At 39.5% G+C, this 20,158-nt stretch overlaps 1 protein-coding gene across 1 annotated transcript in view; it reads right to left on the bottom strand.

The window, feature by feature from the left end:
* The window catches only part of MAN1A1 (mannosidase alpha class 1A member 1), a 277,351-nt gene that overhangs the window by 41,474 nt on the left and 215,719 nt on the right, over positions 1–20,158 (bottom strand). The window contains exons 7-9 of the mRNA XM_019520217.1: positions 13,601–13,724; positions 9,177–9,270; positions 5,319–5,434 (exon numbers count right to left, since the gene is read on the bottom strand). Coding sequence (XP_019375762.1) covers positions 5,319–5,434; positions 9,177–9,270; positions 13,601–13,724 — 334 coding nt within the window. The remainder of the gene's footprint in view (positions 1–5,318; positions 5,435–9,176; positions 9,271–13,600; positions 13,725–20,158) is intronic.

The following is a 20,158-nucleotide window of genomic DNA, read 5'->3' as shown; positions in this document are numbered from 1 at the left end:
CGCTCTGCATCTGGCTGCTGCTAGCCCCCCACCCCCGCTCCACCAGAAGTGTACCCACAAGGTGTACACTCCTTAAAACAGGTTCAGAACCCTTGCTCTAGACATTTATAATAGGTGATATGCTCCACTATTTTTCAAATTTAGACAGACTGACTGACTCCTATTCCTAGGGTATGAAGGATTGGGTCCCTGAAGCCCCACAAACACCTGGTGCAGCTTGTGGGATGCATGGCCCTTGGACTCTTGAAAGCTGGACAGCCCTGGATAGGGTCAAAAAACTTAACCAAGTTTGAGATAGAACTTTATTACTGTACAAAGGGGATTATGTAAAGGTGTTGCCTGTTCTGTTAGGAGACTATTCATAATGACCCAGGATGTCCCTTCCATTCCTCTGTTACTATGTAATAAATTACAATAGGACAACTGCTGTAACTGAACTACTAAGCTCTCCCTTAGATATCAAATAAAGTTAGTCTAAAATAGAATAGATAGAGCAGTGCATTTATATATAAACTGTTACTTTGTTACTTTATATGGTGACTGGTTATATTCTTGATGCAGATATGAGTCAAATATCTGGCAGGCAAATATTTTGTGGGTTTATTTTTATTCATGTACATTATCAATTCAAGACAGGGGTTGTTTGGGATTCATTTTCATATCCAGAGGATAACCTGGAAAAGGGACAGTGTATATATAACCCACTGCTGCTTTATAATGGGGAAGGGGAAAACTATGTTTAAAAATATATTCACTTGTCTCCTATATGTTGATTCCAAGTTTTATGAATCTTTCTGTGATTGCTTTATAAACACTTTTAGATAATGTCCTGGTAATTAAAAATGAGGACACCTCTTGTTTATCTTTGTGCCTGTTACAAATAAACTGAATCTTCATTAAACAGGGTCAGCCAAAAATATATCTTAATCATAACAGCCAAATAAACTTTACACTAAAAATAAAGATGCTCAATATTTTAGCTATTGTTTTCCTCTAGCTTTGATAAAAAAGCAATTTGCAATTAACCTAGCACATTTCTAAAGGATAAAACATGCTTCTGTTTTTAACATAAAAGTCACTGGATGGAAAATAAAAATAAAATATCAGCAAAATGTTTCTTTCTAGATCCTAAATTAGTGGATTTTTTCCCCACTACTCTTTATGGAAATCTTTTCAGATGCTGGACAGCACACCATAATGAATGAGGAGTTACAACTTGCAAAAGAACTAAAATAAATGTTGGTGTTTGTTGGGCAGGATATACCCCTGACATTTTTTTTATTACTTTCACAGATTTTGAAAGTACTGGAGAAAATTCATTTCCGCATACGTGAAGTAAAGGCATAACTCTCTTAGAATAAGTCTACACCTGAAGTGGGAGGTATGATGATAGTATGTGTAACATGAAGATACGTTAAGCTAGTTTTCACTTAAGCAGTTCAGGAATCAACAGTGGTGAAGCCACAGCAGTATGAAGCCCAGTGAGACCTGACTACCCATAGGTAGTCCTGGGTAGTCCTTGTACAACATGTGCTAAAACTGATGATACCATTCACTGCTACTGGTACTCTTAGCCAGCCAGATTAAAGCTAGCTCAGGTACATAACACATGCTGCAATTACACCTCCAGCTACAGTGCAGACATGCCCTTAAGAGTACTGTAAGGCAACAGGGAGTGAAAAAAAAAAAAGGTTGACTATATTAGAAGTCTCTGCTTAGTCAGAAAGGGCTAACTCCTGAAAGTTCCTAAAATTTAGATAACAACTGAATTGCTGAGCCAAGCACTAGAGAGGAGGTCTTGATGTATCAAAATTCAATTATACTAGCTCATGCACAAGGCTTCCCTAAAAGAATGAAGTAGCAAAGAATGATCAATTTGTGTCTGGTCGAGTTGGTACCCAGCAGGATAAGTGAGGAGCACAACAAACACATTCCATTCATAAAGTATCAAAATGTAAAAGCCATTTAGGTATTGAGAGATGCATGCCTAGTGTGCAATCAATATTTTAACTAGATAGCAAATGCGTGATCAGAAAATGAATCTATGCAGTCTAATGTGCATCAGCTTGTGATGGAATTACTTAAGGAATAAGGTATGTATAAAATATGCCTGATTTTGAGAGACTTTGGATGTATGTACCCTTCCCCCTATCCCTTCTGTCAGTCAGCTTGATTACCCAGACTGATAGTGAATAAAGCTATCTTAGTTTACGCTCACAGTAGGTGCATCTACATGTGCACTTTATTGTGCAGTTGACTAATTAGTTTCGCAGTAAAATGTCACTATCCACATGTGTGCTGGTATCAGGGTGCAGTAAATTAACTAACTCTGCCACAGGATAGTACTGTCAGAGACAGTACTATCTTACAGTGCAGTTACTTTGCTGACAAAGTTACTCTGCACGTGTGGATGGTGACAGGGGCTGGCTGGGACACGAGGATGTTAAAATGCAGGGGCTGTCTGCCCCACGGTTCCACACTTCAGCAGTCTCCTGTCCCAGCCAGCCCCTCTGCTACCCAATTCTGCCACCTGGAGCCCAAGGCTGACCCTCCAAGCTTGCTGCCAGCCCAAGGCTGCTCTGCCCCACCTGCTGGTGTACCGAGCACATGTGCAGACATTGTACCTGGGAGCAGATGACTCCGGCTGAAATAGCTCTGGATTTTATTGAGCCCCCTTAATTGCACATGTAGATATATATCCAGTGTGTTTGAGCCTGCAGTGGTGGCCTGGAAATACCTGAAAGTTGCAACAATAAAACTACAGCAACACCTACAATAAGAAGCTCATTCTAACTGACAAGATAACCACAAGGAGAAGATTAATTGTTATCTTATGGTGGAATTGTGTTCTTTCCTTATCGTCTAAGCATTCAGATTTGGTCATCTACATACATGTGCAAACTGATCATAAGCACTGACAGGAGAGAGAAAGGGAGAAGGAGAGACCAATCACCCATCTTTTTCCTAAAGAGCATATCTTCTGTGGGCAATGATTACCCTAGCTACTGAGTTGGTGGTTGGGGGAGGGGAAGAGGTGGAGGGGAGATGGACCCATCCCCTCCCATATCTAAGTCTGGTAGTCATGGGCTTTAATTGACTCGAGTTTCAGGCTTCTAAGGGGTCCACCACAAGGAGTGTGTATTGGTCTCAGCTATTACTGCACATGCTAGTCTGCACAAATACTTAGTTGTGCATAACTGTCTATGCGTGTGGGTTATGGAACCAGGATTAGAATTCCAACATACGTGTAGGTGGCATTTTTGGCACTTAAGATTATCAAAAATACCAAGCAGATAACTTAATCCGGACACTTAGATGACCACATAGGGAAGAGAATGCCACTTAGTGATCATTTGACACTAACAAGCTCACTCACTACCACTCTCTAATTCTGCTGGACAATCAAAAAGATATTATTGACAAAACGTGATGGGTATTACATCTTAGATATAAATCTTATTACAAAGGTGAAAAAAACACCATCTGTGTTAGTGGTGTGAGATTTAATGACAGCAATGGCTCACACTGTGCCCACCTAAATATCTAACAGGGAAGAACTGGTTTAGCTCTTAAAGGTGCATCCCCATGTGCAGAGGTGTGTGGTTGTCATGGCAAAAACAGCAGTGGCACAAATTTGTGCTAGTGCTTTTTGCCACTGCACATGCCCCTGCACATGGGGTTGGTGCAGGGCAAACTGCCCCACATTGGGTAAGGGAGGCTGGGACCCCAGCAACCTTACCTGGGTCCTGGGGGCTTCCTGGGGCAGCAGTGGCAGTGACCCAGATGTTTGAAGCCTGGCCAGTAGCCAGAGAGATCCCTGTGTCAAAACCCCACCGTAGTGTTTCTAATTAGCAGTGCAATGGGTGCACATGTGCTGTGTGTAGTTTGCGGCACCGCAAACTGCTCAGACTGAGGTGCCGCAAACCACATGTAGAGTTTATGTTTCATGGTAGGAGTTTATGTTGCATGGTATCCTGTTTTTAGTGGCATTCTTCTCTGCAGAGGCACATCCACCTGAATCTCTAGGCCTTGTCTATTTAGTAAAACAACACCAGGCCTGCTTACATTTAAGCTTAAACCAATAGCTGGAGAGTTACAATCCTGTGTGGACACACTTATTGGCAAAGGCAGCATCCTTTTGTAGCTTAACTGACATTCCTTAAGAAAGGGTTTAAACTAAACCAAAGAAAGCCCCTATTTGTTCTGCAATAAAAGTGTTGCTTTTATAAATGTGTTGCTTTAAATATACCATCATGATTGGTAAAAGTTTCCTTTAATAACTAGGCCTTGTTGGGAGGTAAGGCTTGCTGGGGTAAGCAAAAGGTACTATGGATTACAGTTTTATCATTTCACACAGCCCTGTCTCAGTATCCAGCAAAGGAAAAGTTGTCTCCCTTTCCTGCAGCGTCTGAAAGCAAATCAGAACCCAAGTACAACAAACCTGGCTTATGCTCAGTCCAGAATCCATGGATATGAAGCTGTCAGGCCAAGAGAAGCCTAGACCAGCTGAGAAGGAACTGAACCCTTAGACTGATTTCTCATCCTCAAGATGTTCAGGAATCTTTGTATCCTTGGTCAGTGGCCAGAATGCATCTTTCCCCATAGGTTTTTGGGCGAGAGTATACGATTTTACTTTCAGATCCTAACCAAGCCACAAGAACCAATACTGCACTCCACCTGCACTGACAATAAGAATAATGGGATCTAATGCACAATCCCACAATTGTGCCTCCTGCCATGCATGTGTGGCATGGCAAGAGGCATGATTACGTGGATTGTCTTTTCGATCCCATGGAACCTTTACCTACATGTGTAGAGGGGCCCTAATTACATCCTGACCCACTGTTATGATTGCACTCAAAACACTGTAGCAATTGATATAATCTGTTTTAGGTACTGAATGATAAAATTCATTGCAGAGGAATTCCCTCTGCAATGAATGTAAGGCAAATGGACGGAAAAAGTATCTAATTTATGTCACTGTGAAAAAAAATGGAATTGCAGTTGACATTGAAGAAAAAACTCAAAAAAAGATCACATACTAAGTTACATTCCATTCCCATGTTTACAATGTGTGTGATGATTTTAATTATTTAAAATAATTTTAGTTTAGTTTTAGGTTCTTTTCTCCTCCCACACCAGAAATTCATTGTTCTCAATTATAGTTAATAAGAAATTCTTCTAACACTAGTTTTTTTTAAATGTATTCACTGTGATAGCAAAGACATAAATCCTGCACATTCTCCCTAAAGCCTGTTTCTTTAGGAACGTTACAGATTAGATTATTATGGCAAGGAAGATTTAAATATCTCATTTACCTGAACAGCATCATAATACATTTTCTTGCCTTCTTCATCTGTCTTGTCTGACATCAGCCATGCCTTGAGCAAATACTCATAAAAACTATCTCCAAGCCCTCCAATGGAGACGTGATCTGAAAAAGGAGGAAAAGGAATTTAAAAAAAACAATTCCAGGTTTGATCTGGGCAATAAAATATAATTACAGTTTGAACCTGTGATAGAGTATAATACTTAAGTTTGCCTCCCAGCAGTAAATCCTGTGACAGACAGACAGCATTACATCTCAGAAAAAAACCTCTTAATTTATGATGCATACGAAAATATTTGTAAAATAAATGGTTGGTCTTTAAACCTGTATGGTGACATAACACGGTGGGAGAAAGCAGTTTTACTAGAATTTATACAGTGCTAAAGTCCATGATAAACAAATTTAAAAAATGAAGTCTCTGTTAGTGCTTTTAGTCTGAAATGGATAGGAGTTGTATAACTATATTATACTGCAATTATTTTTAAATGTCAGAAGTTGGTAAAAACCCATTTCTGATTGTGTTTTTCCCCACCTTATCCTGTTGGGATCCTCATCTAATATTTTTTTTGTTCAGTAGAGCTCTATTTCCTCAAGTCATCTTTTAAAATCAACAACATGGATTATATTTAAGTTCTTTATTCTGTGGTGGAACATTTAAATGCACTTAAGCACAAGTCCCAGTAGTTCTCAGTTGTCTAACCAAAATATTTAGTGTTACATAATGCAACACAACTAAACTTCACTTCTCTTAGTGGCAATGGGACTGCTCATATCAATAAAGCTACTGAAGACTCCTGCAGGGTTATCCCCTTACCTAAGTATCTAAAGTGACTGTCAAGTTTTTAGTAGGCCATCACAGAAGTGCAATATATTCCTACTTATTAAATATTTAAAATATTACAAATACGACTCAAGTTTCTCTTCATGTTCCCTGTGCTACCACCAGTGGCACTTTTAGATCTAGAGTGTTAAGGGTTTTCTTTTTGACAATTAGTATTCTCTACTAATCATTATTATTAATATTAGCATTTTCTGAACACTTTCAATGAGAGGCTTTCAAAGTACCTTAACAAGCGTCAATGTTTTAAACTCTGTTTTCACAGAGAAGGAAAACAGGACACCAACTGTGAGTCCATGGCACAGGAGGATATAAAGCCCATGGCCCTGGACTCCTACACTTGGATTGTAACCGCAAAGTTTTCCTTTTTTTTGGATAAAGTTCAACAATAAATCTGGGATTTTTTAACCTCTCTCTACGATTCCTCTCACAGGGTGCTTTCACAGAATTGCTCACCTTATGCACTGGGAAATCAGGTAAATACAGAAACTATTTTTGCTGCCACTAAAGCTTTATTGCCACAGCTTTTTCACCAAAATATTTTCTCTCTGCTACCTTGGGACCTACAACATCTAGTTTAGATCTCTAAAATATTTCCTTCTATTCCATCCTGAACAAATGTGTGAAGGTGAGACAGGATTATGAAGAGTTTCTAAAATTTTCTTGTAAAAACATTAACATTTTTATTCATGTTCCAAAAGGAAAAAATGCTTCTTAAAAAATGAATGCGTTTTCCATGATGGAAGGCTGATCGCCAAGTAGCAGCATTTAAATGACCTTTATGGTTTCCTAAATAAATTACCATAGAAACTCCTGACATTTGCAAACTAAATAGCACAAGCACAATCTCATCAATAATAAGCCCTGTTATTATATACATTATTGCAAGAGACAAATCCAATTGATGCATGCTGCAGCAAATCACTGTCAGTTTACTGTCAAAATAACAAGGACTAAATGAATTTACAGGAACAATGGCCTTGATCCAGCAATGTCCTTCAGAGTTACAGCACTGCTAGTGAAACAGAAGCTGTTTTATTTTTCCCTGGTTGATGTTTGAGAGATAATACTTCTGTGTTTTAGCAATTAGGTTTTTTGTTGTAACCAGTAAAAAAAAAAAGACCGGAAAGCAATCTGAAATTAAACATCTTTTTTCATCTTACGTTCTGATTTTTTCCCTATGTGAAAAATCAATGTTTGGAAACAGATGCAATTGAATTGGAAGAGAAGCAACACTGGAAATCAACTCTACTTCTGCTGGTTCAACATGCCATGAACTGACCTATATTATCATTTATGTTCATCATTTACATGAGGAAGGAGCTAATTTCCATGAGTTCTTTACATGCCACTGGAAAGAGAAGGCCATATAAACTACAATATTTCTTATGTTCACCTGTAACTATGGGTAGTTGATATAAAAAAAGGAGCTTTTGAGACACTATTGTATTAAAATATATTTTGACAAATAGGAAAGCACCAAAACTCCAGGTAACTGTATCAGAATTTGATTCACAGTCAAAGATATATACTGACAGCTTTTAGTAAGGACTTTTCTACTAAGTGAGCTATTCCAATTCTATATAACTGCTCTCAATGCCAGAGTAGTGATGCTTTAGTGTTGGTAAGTCTTGCTAAACCAATATAGATAAGAAATGAAAAAGGTTGCCTTGACTTGTAAATATGCTTGGCATAATTACTTTGTTACATTTATGCGGTTATTTAAGAATATGTAAGGAAAAGCAGACAAAAGAATTGCATAAATTGAGTTTGTCTAGGCCAGGGCATGGTGCCAAATAACCCCAAGACAGAAGATGGATATTTCTTAAAATACAAAGTGATGCCTATATTTAGGGTTCTGGGAATGGTCTTTCTTGGACAATATGGCAGAACACCATTTACTATCTGGACATTTCACATTTAAAAATGACCTAAGGACATTCTTTTATCAGTTGAAACAATCATTGTCCTTTGTTCCTGAGGAAAATTATCCCATATAATCAGGCTGCAAACAGGCCAGTAAGGACACTGGGCCATCACTTCCAGAGTAGATGCATTCTAAGCATCTTCTATTGTGCAAGGATTCCACATGTTCTGACCCTTGGGTCTCTTTGTTTAACTGATTCCAAAGTTGGCAGGTTTTGCACTCAACTGTACCGCCTGATCCTATTATTATAACCAGTACAACGGAAAAAAGTCTAGAGAAAATGCAACAGGATTTGAAGGAAAGGAAGAAGGGTGGGAAAAAACCCCAACTCAACTGAACCCACCATGAGTCAACCTCAGTATTTCAATTTAACATTGCACCCAACTAAGAAAGGAAGTGGGTGCCCAGGACTGCTAGTAACATCTTCTAGCCCAACCTTTCCATCTCCCATCCTGTGGTAGATGAGTAGGAAGCATGTTTGTGTAAGAAAAACTGAATGAATGTATAGGGGCCAGAAACTTAAAAGGCCTGAAAAGACTGTTCTACATCTACATCCCCTTTGACTTTGATTTTTCCAATAATGATTCCCATGGAACCAAAGGCGCACAGCTGTAGTTCGTTTACTTTCTTAATTGTCTGCCAGCATCATTAAATGTAGCAGAACCATGCACAGCTGTAGAAAAACGAGGGCAAATCTTCATTTGGTATTAACTGGCAGTTTTATTGACTTCAACATAGCTACACCACTTTAGATCGACATAGGATTTGGTCCAACATAAGATTTTTTCACTATAAAGGCTTTCACAGACTATAGACAATTTTAGTAACAAACACAGATTAATTCAAAAGCTTCTTATTTTCATTAAATTTACTAAGAGGTCAAAGAAACTAATCAAAGTATATTGGAGAGGAAGAAAAATTACTAAACAAGTCAAGCTGGACTCGGATTTAGCAAAATACATGCAGAGCTTATGTGGGGGAACAGCAGTTGGTAACAATGAAAGAAACTAATCTAGTTTTTTAACATAAAGAGATAGCATGTTAATAGCTATTTAAGAGTACTGAAGAACTAAAGAACTTACGCTGGCCCCACTGACCACTGCTGGGATTTAGGTAGTTAGGGTAAAGTCCTTCTGGTTTATCTAGTCGGTTTAGAACTTTTCGAATATTCATTACCTATAGTAAAGAAAACCAAACAACAATTACCAAAGCAATTTTATCTTTCCCTTAAATACAGGTACCATCAATGCACACCTTTTTAAACATTTAAATAACCATTAAAACAATTCTTTCAACAGATGTAATGTACTTATTACAGGACCTCTATGCATACATGCCATTTGTATTTGGTTAAAAATGTAATTTACAAAACCCAACTATTCAAGATTCCTTGTACCATATTTCTTCACATATAGCACACACCTTTTCCCCTACAATCAGCCCCCTAAAATTGAGATGTATGTATTAAGTGAGGAAGCTGAATTTTTTTGCCTGAGACAGATGCACGCTACTGTACTCCTTGCTCCACAGTTCACCAGCTGAGGCAGCTGAGGGAGTCAATGGCCCCTATTAAGGCTACTGAGTTAATGGCCCACTGTTCTTTGTTTCACAGGTATTAAAGATTACATCTTCTTTTAACGATCTTGACTTCCACTATTAAAGCTAACCTTCCTTAGAGAAATTTTGCTGTCTGATCGGGCTTCTGGTCTCTTCTATTTCACAGAATTTTAGCTCTTTTCAAGTTCAGAAGTCTACCCATGGAGACCAGTCTTCAGCAGCAGCTTGGGTTTTAGTTAAGCAGGAAAGGAAGGGTGAATGAGCTGAAGATAAAGCCTTATCCCTGCTCTCTGCAACCATGAGTTGGGAATATTTTTCTTCTTCATAATGTTTTCCAAAAACAAGGTGTGTGTTATATTTGGGGGCACGTTACATGTGAGAAAATACAGTATTAAAAGACCGTGGCAAATTAAATTTAGAGCATGCCCTGAGGATCAAAATGTGGATCTCTTGGACAAACGATAGAGTTGAGATACTGGAAACGAATCTAACATGAAGCCAGACAATTCCTCAAATGCTGGCTTCTCAAACCAGCAGGGATTTTACATGCTTCAACAAGTCTCTTAGCTTGTACTAATAAATTAAATGCAAGTATGAAGAGAATATGGAGCACTGGTGTAATATACTATGTGCAACAAGCTTTTACTGAGTAGAGCCCTGACCTAGCACTAAGTTCTGCATTGACACAGGGTGCTGACAGATAGCTGAAAACAGGATGGGGCTTAAGAGAACAGCTACAGTGTGCATTAGCTAAATTAGCTGCATTGGCTTAGCTCATTTTAGAGCGTGCACTGTAATTCTAATGATATTAATGTTTAATGTTTGAAAGACATCAAATTAACAGCATTTGGGTTTGAAGACTGTAGTTTAAGCACAGATCAGAAATGGCATGAAATCAGGCACCAGAAGCTTCTCCAAAACCTACTGAGTATGTCTATCCTGTGTTATGTAGAGGCACCTGAACAAGCTGTGAATAAATCAGCTCAGGATCTAAAAACTAAGAGCTTCTTGGGAGGCTAATAAACTTGCACTGAGCTCATTTGCAACTATATGACAGTCTGCAACAAAGGCAGAACCACTGTCAAGGTGCCTCAGTACCTGATTTTGGGGGCCTCTCTACAGCACAGGGTACAGTTCCATCTAAACTTATTCCAGTGTTTGGTTTTTGTCATGATTATCCACTTCGGCACTTTCATAAGTTTCCTCTTCTTTTAATACAAGTTTAAAAATTAAGTGCGATGATCTTAAATGTCAAAAGGTACCTATTTGTGAGTTTGAAAAAATATCCACTGTACTTAAACTAAGCCCAATTTGAATTAATTTTGACACAGTTCTTGGATTAAAACAGGGCTGTTCAATTTTGGCTTAGACCACACATTGCATGGGCCACATAGGCTTTCTGACTGTCCGTACTTAGCCTGAGGTGACATCAATCCACTTCATGCAGGTTTCTCTAAACTGTGTAGACTGGACCATTAATGAACAGAACTCATGTTCATTCCTTTACTGGCCATGACAGACAGACACCTGCAGTGGCCACGGCCAGAAGGCAGGGGGTGCTCCCACATGCCTCCCAGCTGTTGTGCAGTGAACACCCCAGCCCTGCCCTCTTGCCATCCTCTCACCTCTCAGCCCCCGTGCGGCAAGAGGAGGGGGGGAAACAGCCCTTTCCCTGCTGGGGTCTGCAGAGCAGGTAGGGGCAGAGAGGGGGGGCTGAGAGGTGGAGAGCTGGTGAGAGGGGTGATGCTGGGGCATTCACTGCCTGGCAGAGCAGGGCTGCATGACAGGAAAGTCCTTGCCTCGGGGCATTTACTGCCTGCAGACCCAGGCTGGGGGGAGCTGGGCTGGGGTCCATTTCCCCCCCTCACCTGCCCTCTGTGCTGCTGCCGGCCGGGCTTAGGAGCAGAAGATTTATTGCCTTAGCTCTGCTACAACCTGTGGGCAGGGCTGCCAGGCTTGGCTGGAGCAGAGGAGCTGGGCTAGCCTGCCCAGCAACCGGTGGGGGGGGATTGTGGGGTGTTGCAATGCATCCTGGGATGCTGGGAGACTGTGACCTAACATGTCAGGAGGAGATCTGGAACAGAAGTTTGATAGACCCATCTAACCTAAAATGATTCCATCTGATACTACATCCATCCAGATCTGTCTTACACTTAATTCCAACATTTTGAAACTGGTCTACATGCAACGAACTTCTGTTCTGTTACAGGTTTACACCGATTCCAACCACTTAACCAGTTTATGTGTAATTTCTGTCCCTAGCCATAGTGTCCAGCCTCCCTCAAGCTGCACAGTTCACAGGCCAAATGCTGTGGGGACAGAACCCCCTGGGTTTCCTCACACTACGCAAGGTGTGTCTGTGGCACATGGGCCTTTGCTGCACAGGTGGAACCAGCTGTACATGGCCCCTTGGGCAGCACCCATGGCAGACAGGTCCCCGCGCTGCAGGATGCACTGGTGGCATTTACCCTGCACCCTGCTTTTTCCCTCACCATCTGGTAGTGGGAGAGGCAGCTGTAGGAGTCTATGAGCTGTAAGGTAACTGTTTGTGGGCTTCATATGGTCTGCAGAATTCCAGTTGGATGGCCCAGAATTAAAACCAGGGACTAAGCTTTTAGATCACACTGTACATTTTACTTTAATTTCATTAATCAGTCCATGGAGCCTCTTATTCTTAGTACTCAATGAAACATTTTACTACTGCTTTAGCTATAGATAAAATACAGCTTCCAACTCATCATTAAAAATGTTATAATTAACTGAGGATTGTCATAATTTAGTTAATATGTATACATGGGTCTGGCACATATTTCTACATAAAAATATAACAAGTACTAAATTTCATCCAGAGATTTGAAATTTTTAGAAGAAAAAAGGAAAAAGAAAATCATGACCCCATATTCAAATGAATCCACAGTCTATAAATATATTTAACTGACTGTTTTATCATATTTAAGTTTATATTTTACTTGTATATGAGGACATTCAAATTATTGTAGTGTATTTAATGCAACCATTTCAACAAACATATCTATTTTGTTTCAATGTACATCTGTATAGCAGGACGTGAAATACTGTACTTTGATACAACACATTAATATAGAAAAAATATTCTCTAAAAACTTAAGAACGTGAAATCTTCCTTGTACATGATTTCTCTTTAAATATATGAACATGCAAGCGCATAAAATATGAAGTTTTTAAAGAAGGCTATTCGTAGTTATTTAAATGCAAATTGAAGGGCCACACAAATACAAGTTAAAAAAATTACCTCGATGTGGAAATGGAGAATGTCACCATGTTTTGAAAAAACTTCCTGCTGGCTGAGGTCTGCACAGCAGGCGGGGAAGGGGAAAGCCCCCTGCTCCACTAGGCAGCAAATGGCTCAGCCCTGCCTCCTCACCAGCCCCCCACCTCTCAGCATGAGAAATGCCATGTGAAAAGGGTACATTTCCCCCCCAAATTACAAACATTTAGAAAGAGGGATGTCTAATGGAAAAGGCTTCTGACCCTCTCATTTATAATAGTGACATCTTCCTGCATTTAAAAAAACTGTGCCGAAGTGATTACTGGAAGGTCATAGTCCTTTGTGCTTCTTCAGGAGAACAGTACTTTATCTGTATATGAAATTCATTTTTAGTTTTCACCTTAACCAAGTTATTAGAACAGGTCTAATCTACTGGTAACTTATCCATAATTTTTGTTCACAAGATGTTATGTGGCCTGATAAATAATTTGTATCCATGACAAATGAATCTCAATAACCATGAGGAAAAAAACTTCATATACAACCATGTGCTCCGGATTAATTAGTAGTATTCATCCAGAAAATATTTGCATGCTTCTTGAAAGGATTAAGGAAATTGCTCCTGTACCTCACACCATGGACATCTACTCTCCGGGTGCAATCTTTCATTACTTTAACAAAGGTTTTATTAAAGAATCTGACCTTTTCAGCAAAAACTGGGTTTTCAGACAAATGGCTCAAATGTATGAATTCTAAATGCAGAGTTCCAAATTCTGCCAGAATACTGCTTCCTCCAGAAGCCCAGGGCCAATTTCGACCAATCCCACTGAACAGGAAAAAAGAAATGCAGAAAAGAAACATTAGCAAATATAAAGCAATGCCATTATTGTATCCTGGCTACACCACAGTTACCAGGAAGCAATGGATTACAAAGGCTATATTTTAACTGATAGCACAGTAACACTTGCACAAGGAAACACCCTTATTAGGCAGTATTCTGCTTTATGAGACTAGCCCATAATAACCTTATGTGTTTGGGCGAGTAAAATGCATTGCATATCTATTAGAGGATGATTTCTTTCAGTAAGTCAGTGATCAGTCTACTTACAGGTTTAACTGTAATTATGGTAATGAATTTGGTTATAATTATATTTTTATATACTACTATGCATTCCTAAAATTACACAATAAGCTCTTTGAGGTTTTTCAGGTTTTTGCACAGTGATTATAATAATGGGTCTTAATTCTGATTATGAATCAGAAGGAAATGAATACTTATAGAATATAAGCATTTAATATTAAATTTAAAACACCTCAAAGTATTTCCTAGGCCAGTGGTTCTGAACCTTTTTGAATTGGGCACTCCTTCATAACTTTTATGAATTGAGTGGCACCTGATTTTAAAAGCTAATTTCTATATTACAGTGCTTATGCTTATCTGCTTGTGGAAGGCCCAGGCAGTGAGGGGAGGGATTAATTAGGCAGGCACAAGCCTGACTACGCCTGTATATATCTGCTTATCTCCTTACACCTCACTTGCCTCCTTATACCTGTGCACCCTTCAAAGGATCTAGTGACACCCTTGAGTTCCCCAGCACCCTGGCTGAGAATCACTACATAGGGTATGTCCTGCCTAATACTGTACATCTCAGCAATACTGAAAGCTATACATTGTCTTTCAGGGCATTCTTACAAAGATGGATAATTTCAATTTTAATTAAGTACTAATGACTTCTCAGAAGAAAATTAATTTCTGGTTTTGTACTGAGTGTAAAGCAGAATTAATGTACTGGCAAGTCCCCATTGACAATTAATGCTGATCAAAATACAGAGGGAAAAGTTTGCCAAAGTTTCTTCAGAAACTTCTATTGGCATTTATTTAAAATTCCAACACAAGAATTCAGCTAAAAATCCTGAAAAATCAGAACATTTCAGCCTGTTTGACTGTGATTTTTGTTGACAAAAGAAGTTTCTAGCAATAGCTTAGCAGCATGAGCATTAGATATAAGCATCAGCTGGCGCAGTGCCTGATTTCCAGGTGCTAAACTACATTAAAAGGAAATGTAAATTAATTAGCTTCCTAATTTTGCTCTTCCATGTAAACAAATCACTATAGCTGCTGCAGAGCTATCATGCAATTATGACTGAAAAGTGTAAGGGAACCTTCATAATACTCCAAGACATAATACACATTATGAAAAAGACATGAGAAACACAATTTACTTCATTATGTTGCAAGTCTTCAATTTTTTAAAGAGAAAGTGGGAATAATGTGACTGAGATGTTCTTGACAAGTTAAAAAAAGTCTGAAAAGCCCATTTCACAGCCTGATACATTTACTTATTATTTTTACATTTTCACAAGCTCTACAAAAAAAAAAGATAAATCATTAATAAGCATCAGTACTAAAGTAATCTGAAACTCTTTACTTTCTACTTCTATATTTATCCCATACCCTCTGTGTGTTTTTTGTCTGTCTTTAGATTTTAGATTGCAAATTCTGAAGTAGCAATTACTTGTACAGTATGCCTGTTTGCAAAGTACCCCAAACAGCTAGGATACTAAACCAGTAGTACTATTCTTTTTATCTAGTAGATCCTTAAGTTATTCTTTCTGTGATGGATCTATCTACTGAATATTTAAAAACAGATGCAACAATCCCTATCTTTCTTTTCTCAACTTGAAGAAAAGTACAGCATTCGGGGGTTTGTACCCTGAGAGCTGGGAGATTTTAGAGAACTAACGGACCAAGATACCCCTGAATGACTCAAGGAGAACTGGCGGCCAAGACACAGGAAAGGCCTAAGCAATCTGACAGCAGTTGAGGAACCTATTGTGGGAATGTAGAGGTGTGTTAACAAACCAGGATTGTGAATGTATGTAGGTGTGCTTTTGTAACAGGGCCTTCTGTTTGCCTAAAATGCTCTACTGGCTCAAATCAGTGGGGCTCCTCAGTTCATTTGTCTGCTGTGCCTCTTTCCTCCTATCCAACTTGATGTTCCTTTTTCTCATGATTTCATTGTGAGTATCACAATATTTAGTGTTCCCCTTTAAGCCTTCAACTGCCAGATGCAAGCTGTCACATGGGGGAAAAAAGCCCACAGGTTTCCTTTAAAATAGCATGTAGGCTTTGCAATTGCCAAGGAATGCATAGAATTGTGGAGTTCATGTATTCTAGAGGCTCAGAAAGCAAAAGGAAATAAAGAGGCCATTTTTATACCTGAGAAATATCTAATTATTTTATCAATAGTATTTTTTAGACATTTGATGTAATAGAGATGGAAGGAACAGAGCAGTCCACAAACTGCTGCCCCTTCAAGATTTGTGATGTTGTGACCTTGCCCAAACTTTTCATACTGGTGTTGAAGATTATGGTGGAGAACTGTAAAATTAGTAACTGCAGATAAAGGCTCTGGATGCTCCTCTCATCCAGGCAGGAGGCAGTGCATTTTCCATGGAGTCTGAGTATAATCTAACAGGGAAAAAAAGCACTGTCATGGTCGCCATACTAAATTTTGACCTAAAGCTTTTTTCTAGCTTCCCAATTAGATTGCATAGAAGAGTTTAGATATAGAGCTGTCATTTGAGAACAAAGCAGGCCAGGAAATTAAAATTTCACTTCTGTGAAAAGTGTAATGGCTTTGGAAAATTTTTCATCTCAACTGGAATGAAAAAGCATAATCTCATTTTTTTCCAACAGAGGTGAAATTCCTCAAAAGCTCATTTAGGGAACACTGAGGTGTTCTCACAGCAAGGACATTTCAATGCTTCCAAAATGAAATATGTTGCCCAGGAGCCCATTCTGCAGTTAGCATGCCAAGCAGCATACCTAGGAGACTGATATGTCACCTTGCAAACTGCCAGCAGGCAGGTGGCAGGAGAGCTCTGAGAAAATCAGGCTTGTTTCTGCCAGCCAGCAAACCTACCTGGGTTTCTTGAGAAGTTTTGCTGAAACTAACACATTCTCATGGAATATTTTACAGTACTTTTAATGCACTGGCATTTTCTGCCAGAAAGATGTTCTGTCAAAAAAATTCCAATTAGTTTCAGTTGTAAAGCTTCTAGATGAGAATGATGATTTCTTTTGCTACTGGTCATACTATTATAAAATTTAAGGTGGATGGTAGATTCTCCTTGTCCTGGTGATAGGGCTGCTGGTTTTTATCTATTTCTACTGTATTAGAAGTAAACTGCAAACTCCCAGACTTCAGCTTATATTTTTTCAAGAGTTCAGCTAAAGATCATAAACCTCCCTCCCTCCCTCAGGCAGAAACTCTAGTTACTATATGTCCTTTTTTAAACACATCTTTTAATAGTTTTGATCAGGAGAGCCCATCAAAAACAAGCACCGATGTATTTTCAGAAAATATGGAAGTAATTAAAAGTGGCACAATGTAAAACTTGTTGTTTTGGCTCTCACAGTTGTCATGAGTCAAAACTGGTAATTTTGTTTCAAGCATGCAGGGGAGCCATACAGTTCACATACCACATCCTCAGACAGTTGACTATTAGGGGTGTGCGAAGCTGGGAGTATTAGTTTCAGATTACGCCCAATTCAGGGGACAGTGATTCGATTCACTGATTTGGATCATTGTCCCATCTTGATTTGGCCAAATCTGAATCTGAAGATATGATTCCAATTTGGAGAATCAGCGATTTGGCCATAGACACAGCTTTATATGTTTTTTCTATGTACCCTGAGGTACCATGCACGGCTCTTGAATGCTGAGATGGTGGGTTAGATCAAGTGTCCCACGGGAGTGCGGGGGTCCACTGCTCAGCATGCAGGGGACCCCCCCCCCGTATCCTCCCGGCTCAGCAATTGGCCATGGGGGGACCTGGGTGCCCCTCTAGACCCAGGATGCACCAGTCGCAGAGCTGGGGGGCGGGGAGGTTCCCCGCATGCTTCGCGGTGGACCCGGAAGTGGACTGGAAGTACTTCTGGTCCATTTCTGGGTCTGCTGCCGAGCACGCAGGGGACCCCCCGTGCTCCTGTGGGATGCTTCATCCACCCCACCATCTCTGCATTCACGTACTGCGCCTGCACCTTGAGGTACATAGAAAAAAAAGCATATAAAGCTGTGTCTATGGCCAAATCACTGAATCTCCCTGAATCAACTCGGAGGCTTCTGATTTGATTCAGAGAAATTAATGGGTTTCCTGATTAGATTCAGATTAGGAGATTCGGCCACCAAATTGGGCTGAATCTCCTCCAAATCGAATCAGCGACCGAAGCTTTGCACACCCCTACTGAGTCTCTAGCCTTCCAGAAGCTGTCTGCTGTAAGTGTTTGAGTTCCCTTCTGCTGCCTCATTGTCAGGAGGGCAGCAAAACAGGCACATTTTCTTTATGCAGTCGGAATATTCAGGGGAGTGGGACTTGTTCCTCCTCATATTCTGTAATAGCAACAACAATACAGCTTCTGCTCCCACTTAAATTTATCTTGACCTTCTTGGATGGTTCATTCCAGAATGCACTGCAGTGCACACAGCCACTTCCCAGGAAGGCACCATTAAAGCTCACTGGACATTCACTAAAAATGAGAGGCCCTTTTAACCCAAATAAGACAGTATTGCATCCCTTTTAACAGTTTTGGTTGAGTGCTTAAAGGAAGTGAAAGGAAATGAAGTTCTCTGCTTTTTGCATGGACTTTGAGTATAAATTTCATTACCAAACTAGGGAACCATCACTCATTTGCATAGGTTTGTGCTTCCATTGCAAAACAACATCACACAGTTGTAATTAAAAATCACTGAACATCCAAGAGAAATCTCCCTGCTCCCGTGTGCAAAACCCAAGTGTTGAGAAGCAGTCTGAAAAGCCAGAAACAAGAAATTAAGTCCGACTAGTTACTAATCCAATATCTGTGGCTCAAACTCTAATTTGATTTAAAAATAAATCCATTCTAACAGACTACTCAAATACATCTTTTAAATGGAATGAGCATCCTGTGAAAGCTGGTCTAGAAATAATTTTAACAAAGTCAATTTTAACACTGAGTCTTATGAAGGAGCATATTTCTCTTACTTTAAAAATTAGAACAGTTTTTATTTTTTTCTTCAAATCTGAACTTGGAGAATTCTAAGACTTGAAGTATCCCTGTCAGGGTTACCCAAAGTCCACATTATACACTTAACTATTTTCTTCACAGGATCATGTAATTCCATTAATGTTTTCCTATGATATAATCCAATGCATTTTTCTAACCAAAAGAGAGTGAGAGAACGAGCTTGTAAGTATTGATGTAAAAACTTCAGGTAGAAATCTTCAATGGTTCAAAACAGTTTATAAGGTTATATAAATGTTTTAAAGCTCGTGGGAGAAAAAACAATAATGTCTGTTGTGTAAGGAAAGTAAGAATATCATTAAATTGATGATGACAGCAAGCAGAATATTAAGTAGAGACTAGAAAAATAACATGCAATAAAAATTTGCTATAGCTCACCATAACTGAAATAATTATACACTTCTAAGTACTCCTCTCTGCTCACAATCCCTGAGGCTGGATAATGGACTGCGTTCATGTAACTTAACTTTTGACACATTCAAAGCTTTTGTGTACAGCTATTTTTAAATTTAAAGGTTCTCCACCAATACAATTGTTGGGGAAACTGGAAAAAGTGACTCACAGAACCACTTTTGTTGTAGGCAGGGGCAGATCCAGACCCGCTTTGTGGTGGCAGAGGGGTGCAGTAAACTGATTGACTATGCTGTAGGATAGTACTGTCGGAGACACTACCATCTTACAGCGGAGTACTTTACTGCACCATAAGATAATACTGCATGTGTAGGTGGTGACCAGAGGCATAAATTGCGCCTGGTCAGTCCAGCCAGCCAGCCAGCCTCTGCCCCACCTCAAATTGCTGTCCCAGGCGCACGTGTAGATACTGCGCCTGGGAGCAGTGGACCCTGGTGTGAACTGCTCCGGAGTTTACTGTCACATTAATTGCACATGTAGGTACACCCACTGAGTAAGAATAAGGGAAGGTAATTAAACCAAGCTAAAATAAGGAGGAAAAGGGGGGTATTTCCTGAAATAAGCTACTGTGGGTTAGCTTCCACTTCTTGGAGGATCATCTGATGTCCAGTAAGTTTCGTCTACCACCCACACTTCTATAATTTTCACCTAGACTGTAATTTACTTAGTTTTAAGTCATTAATATACTAATGCTTTCAAAGTACACCCTTGCTTTTTTAAACTAAACTCCAGCACCTTCAGTTTCAAAGTGGTGTTTTGGCAATCTGTTCTATTCAACTTTT

This window comes from Gavialis gangeticus, unplaced genomic scaffold (assembly GCF_001723915.1).
Source record: "Gavialis gangeticus isolate Ggan-Ray unplaced genomic scaffold, GavGan_comp1, whole genome shotgun sequence".
Lineage (NCBI taxonomy): Eukaryota > Metazoa > Chordata > Crocodylia > Gavialidae > Gavialis > Gavialis gangeticus.
The sequence above is the reverse complement of the archived record's forward strand: the minus strand, read 5'-3'. Positions and strand labels throughout refer to the sequence as shown.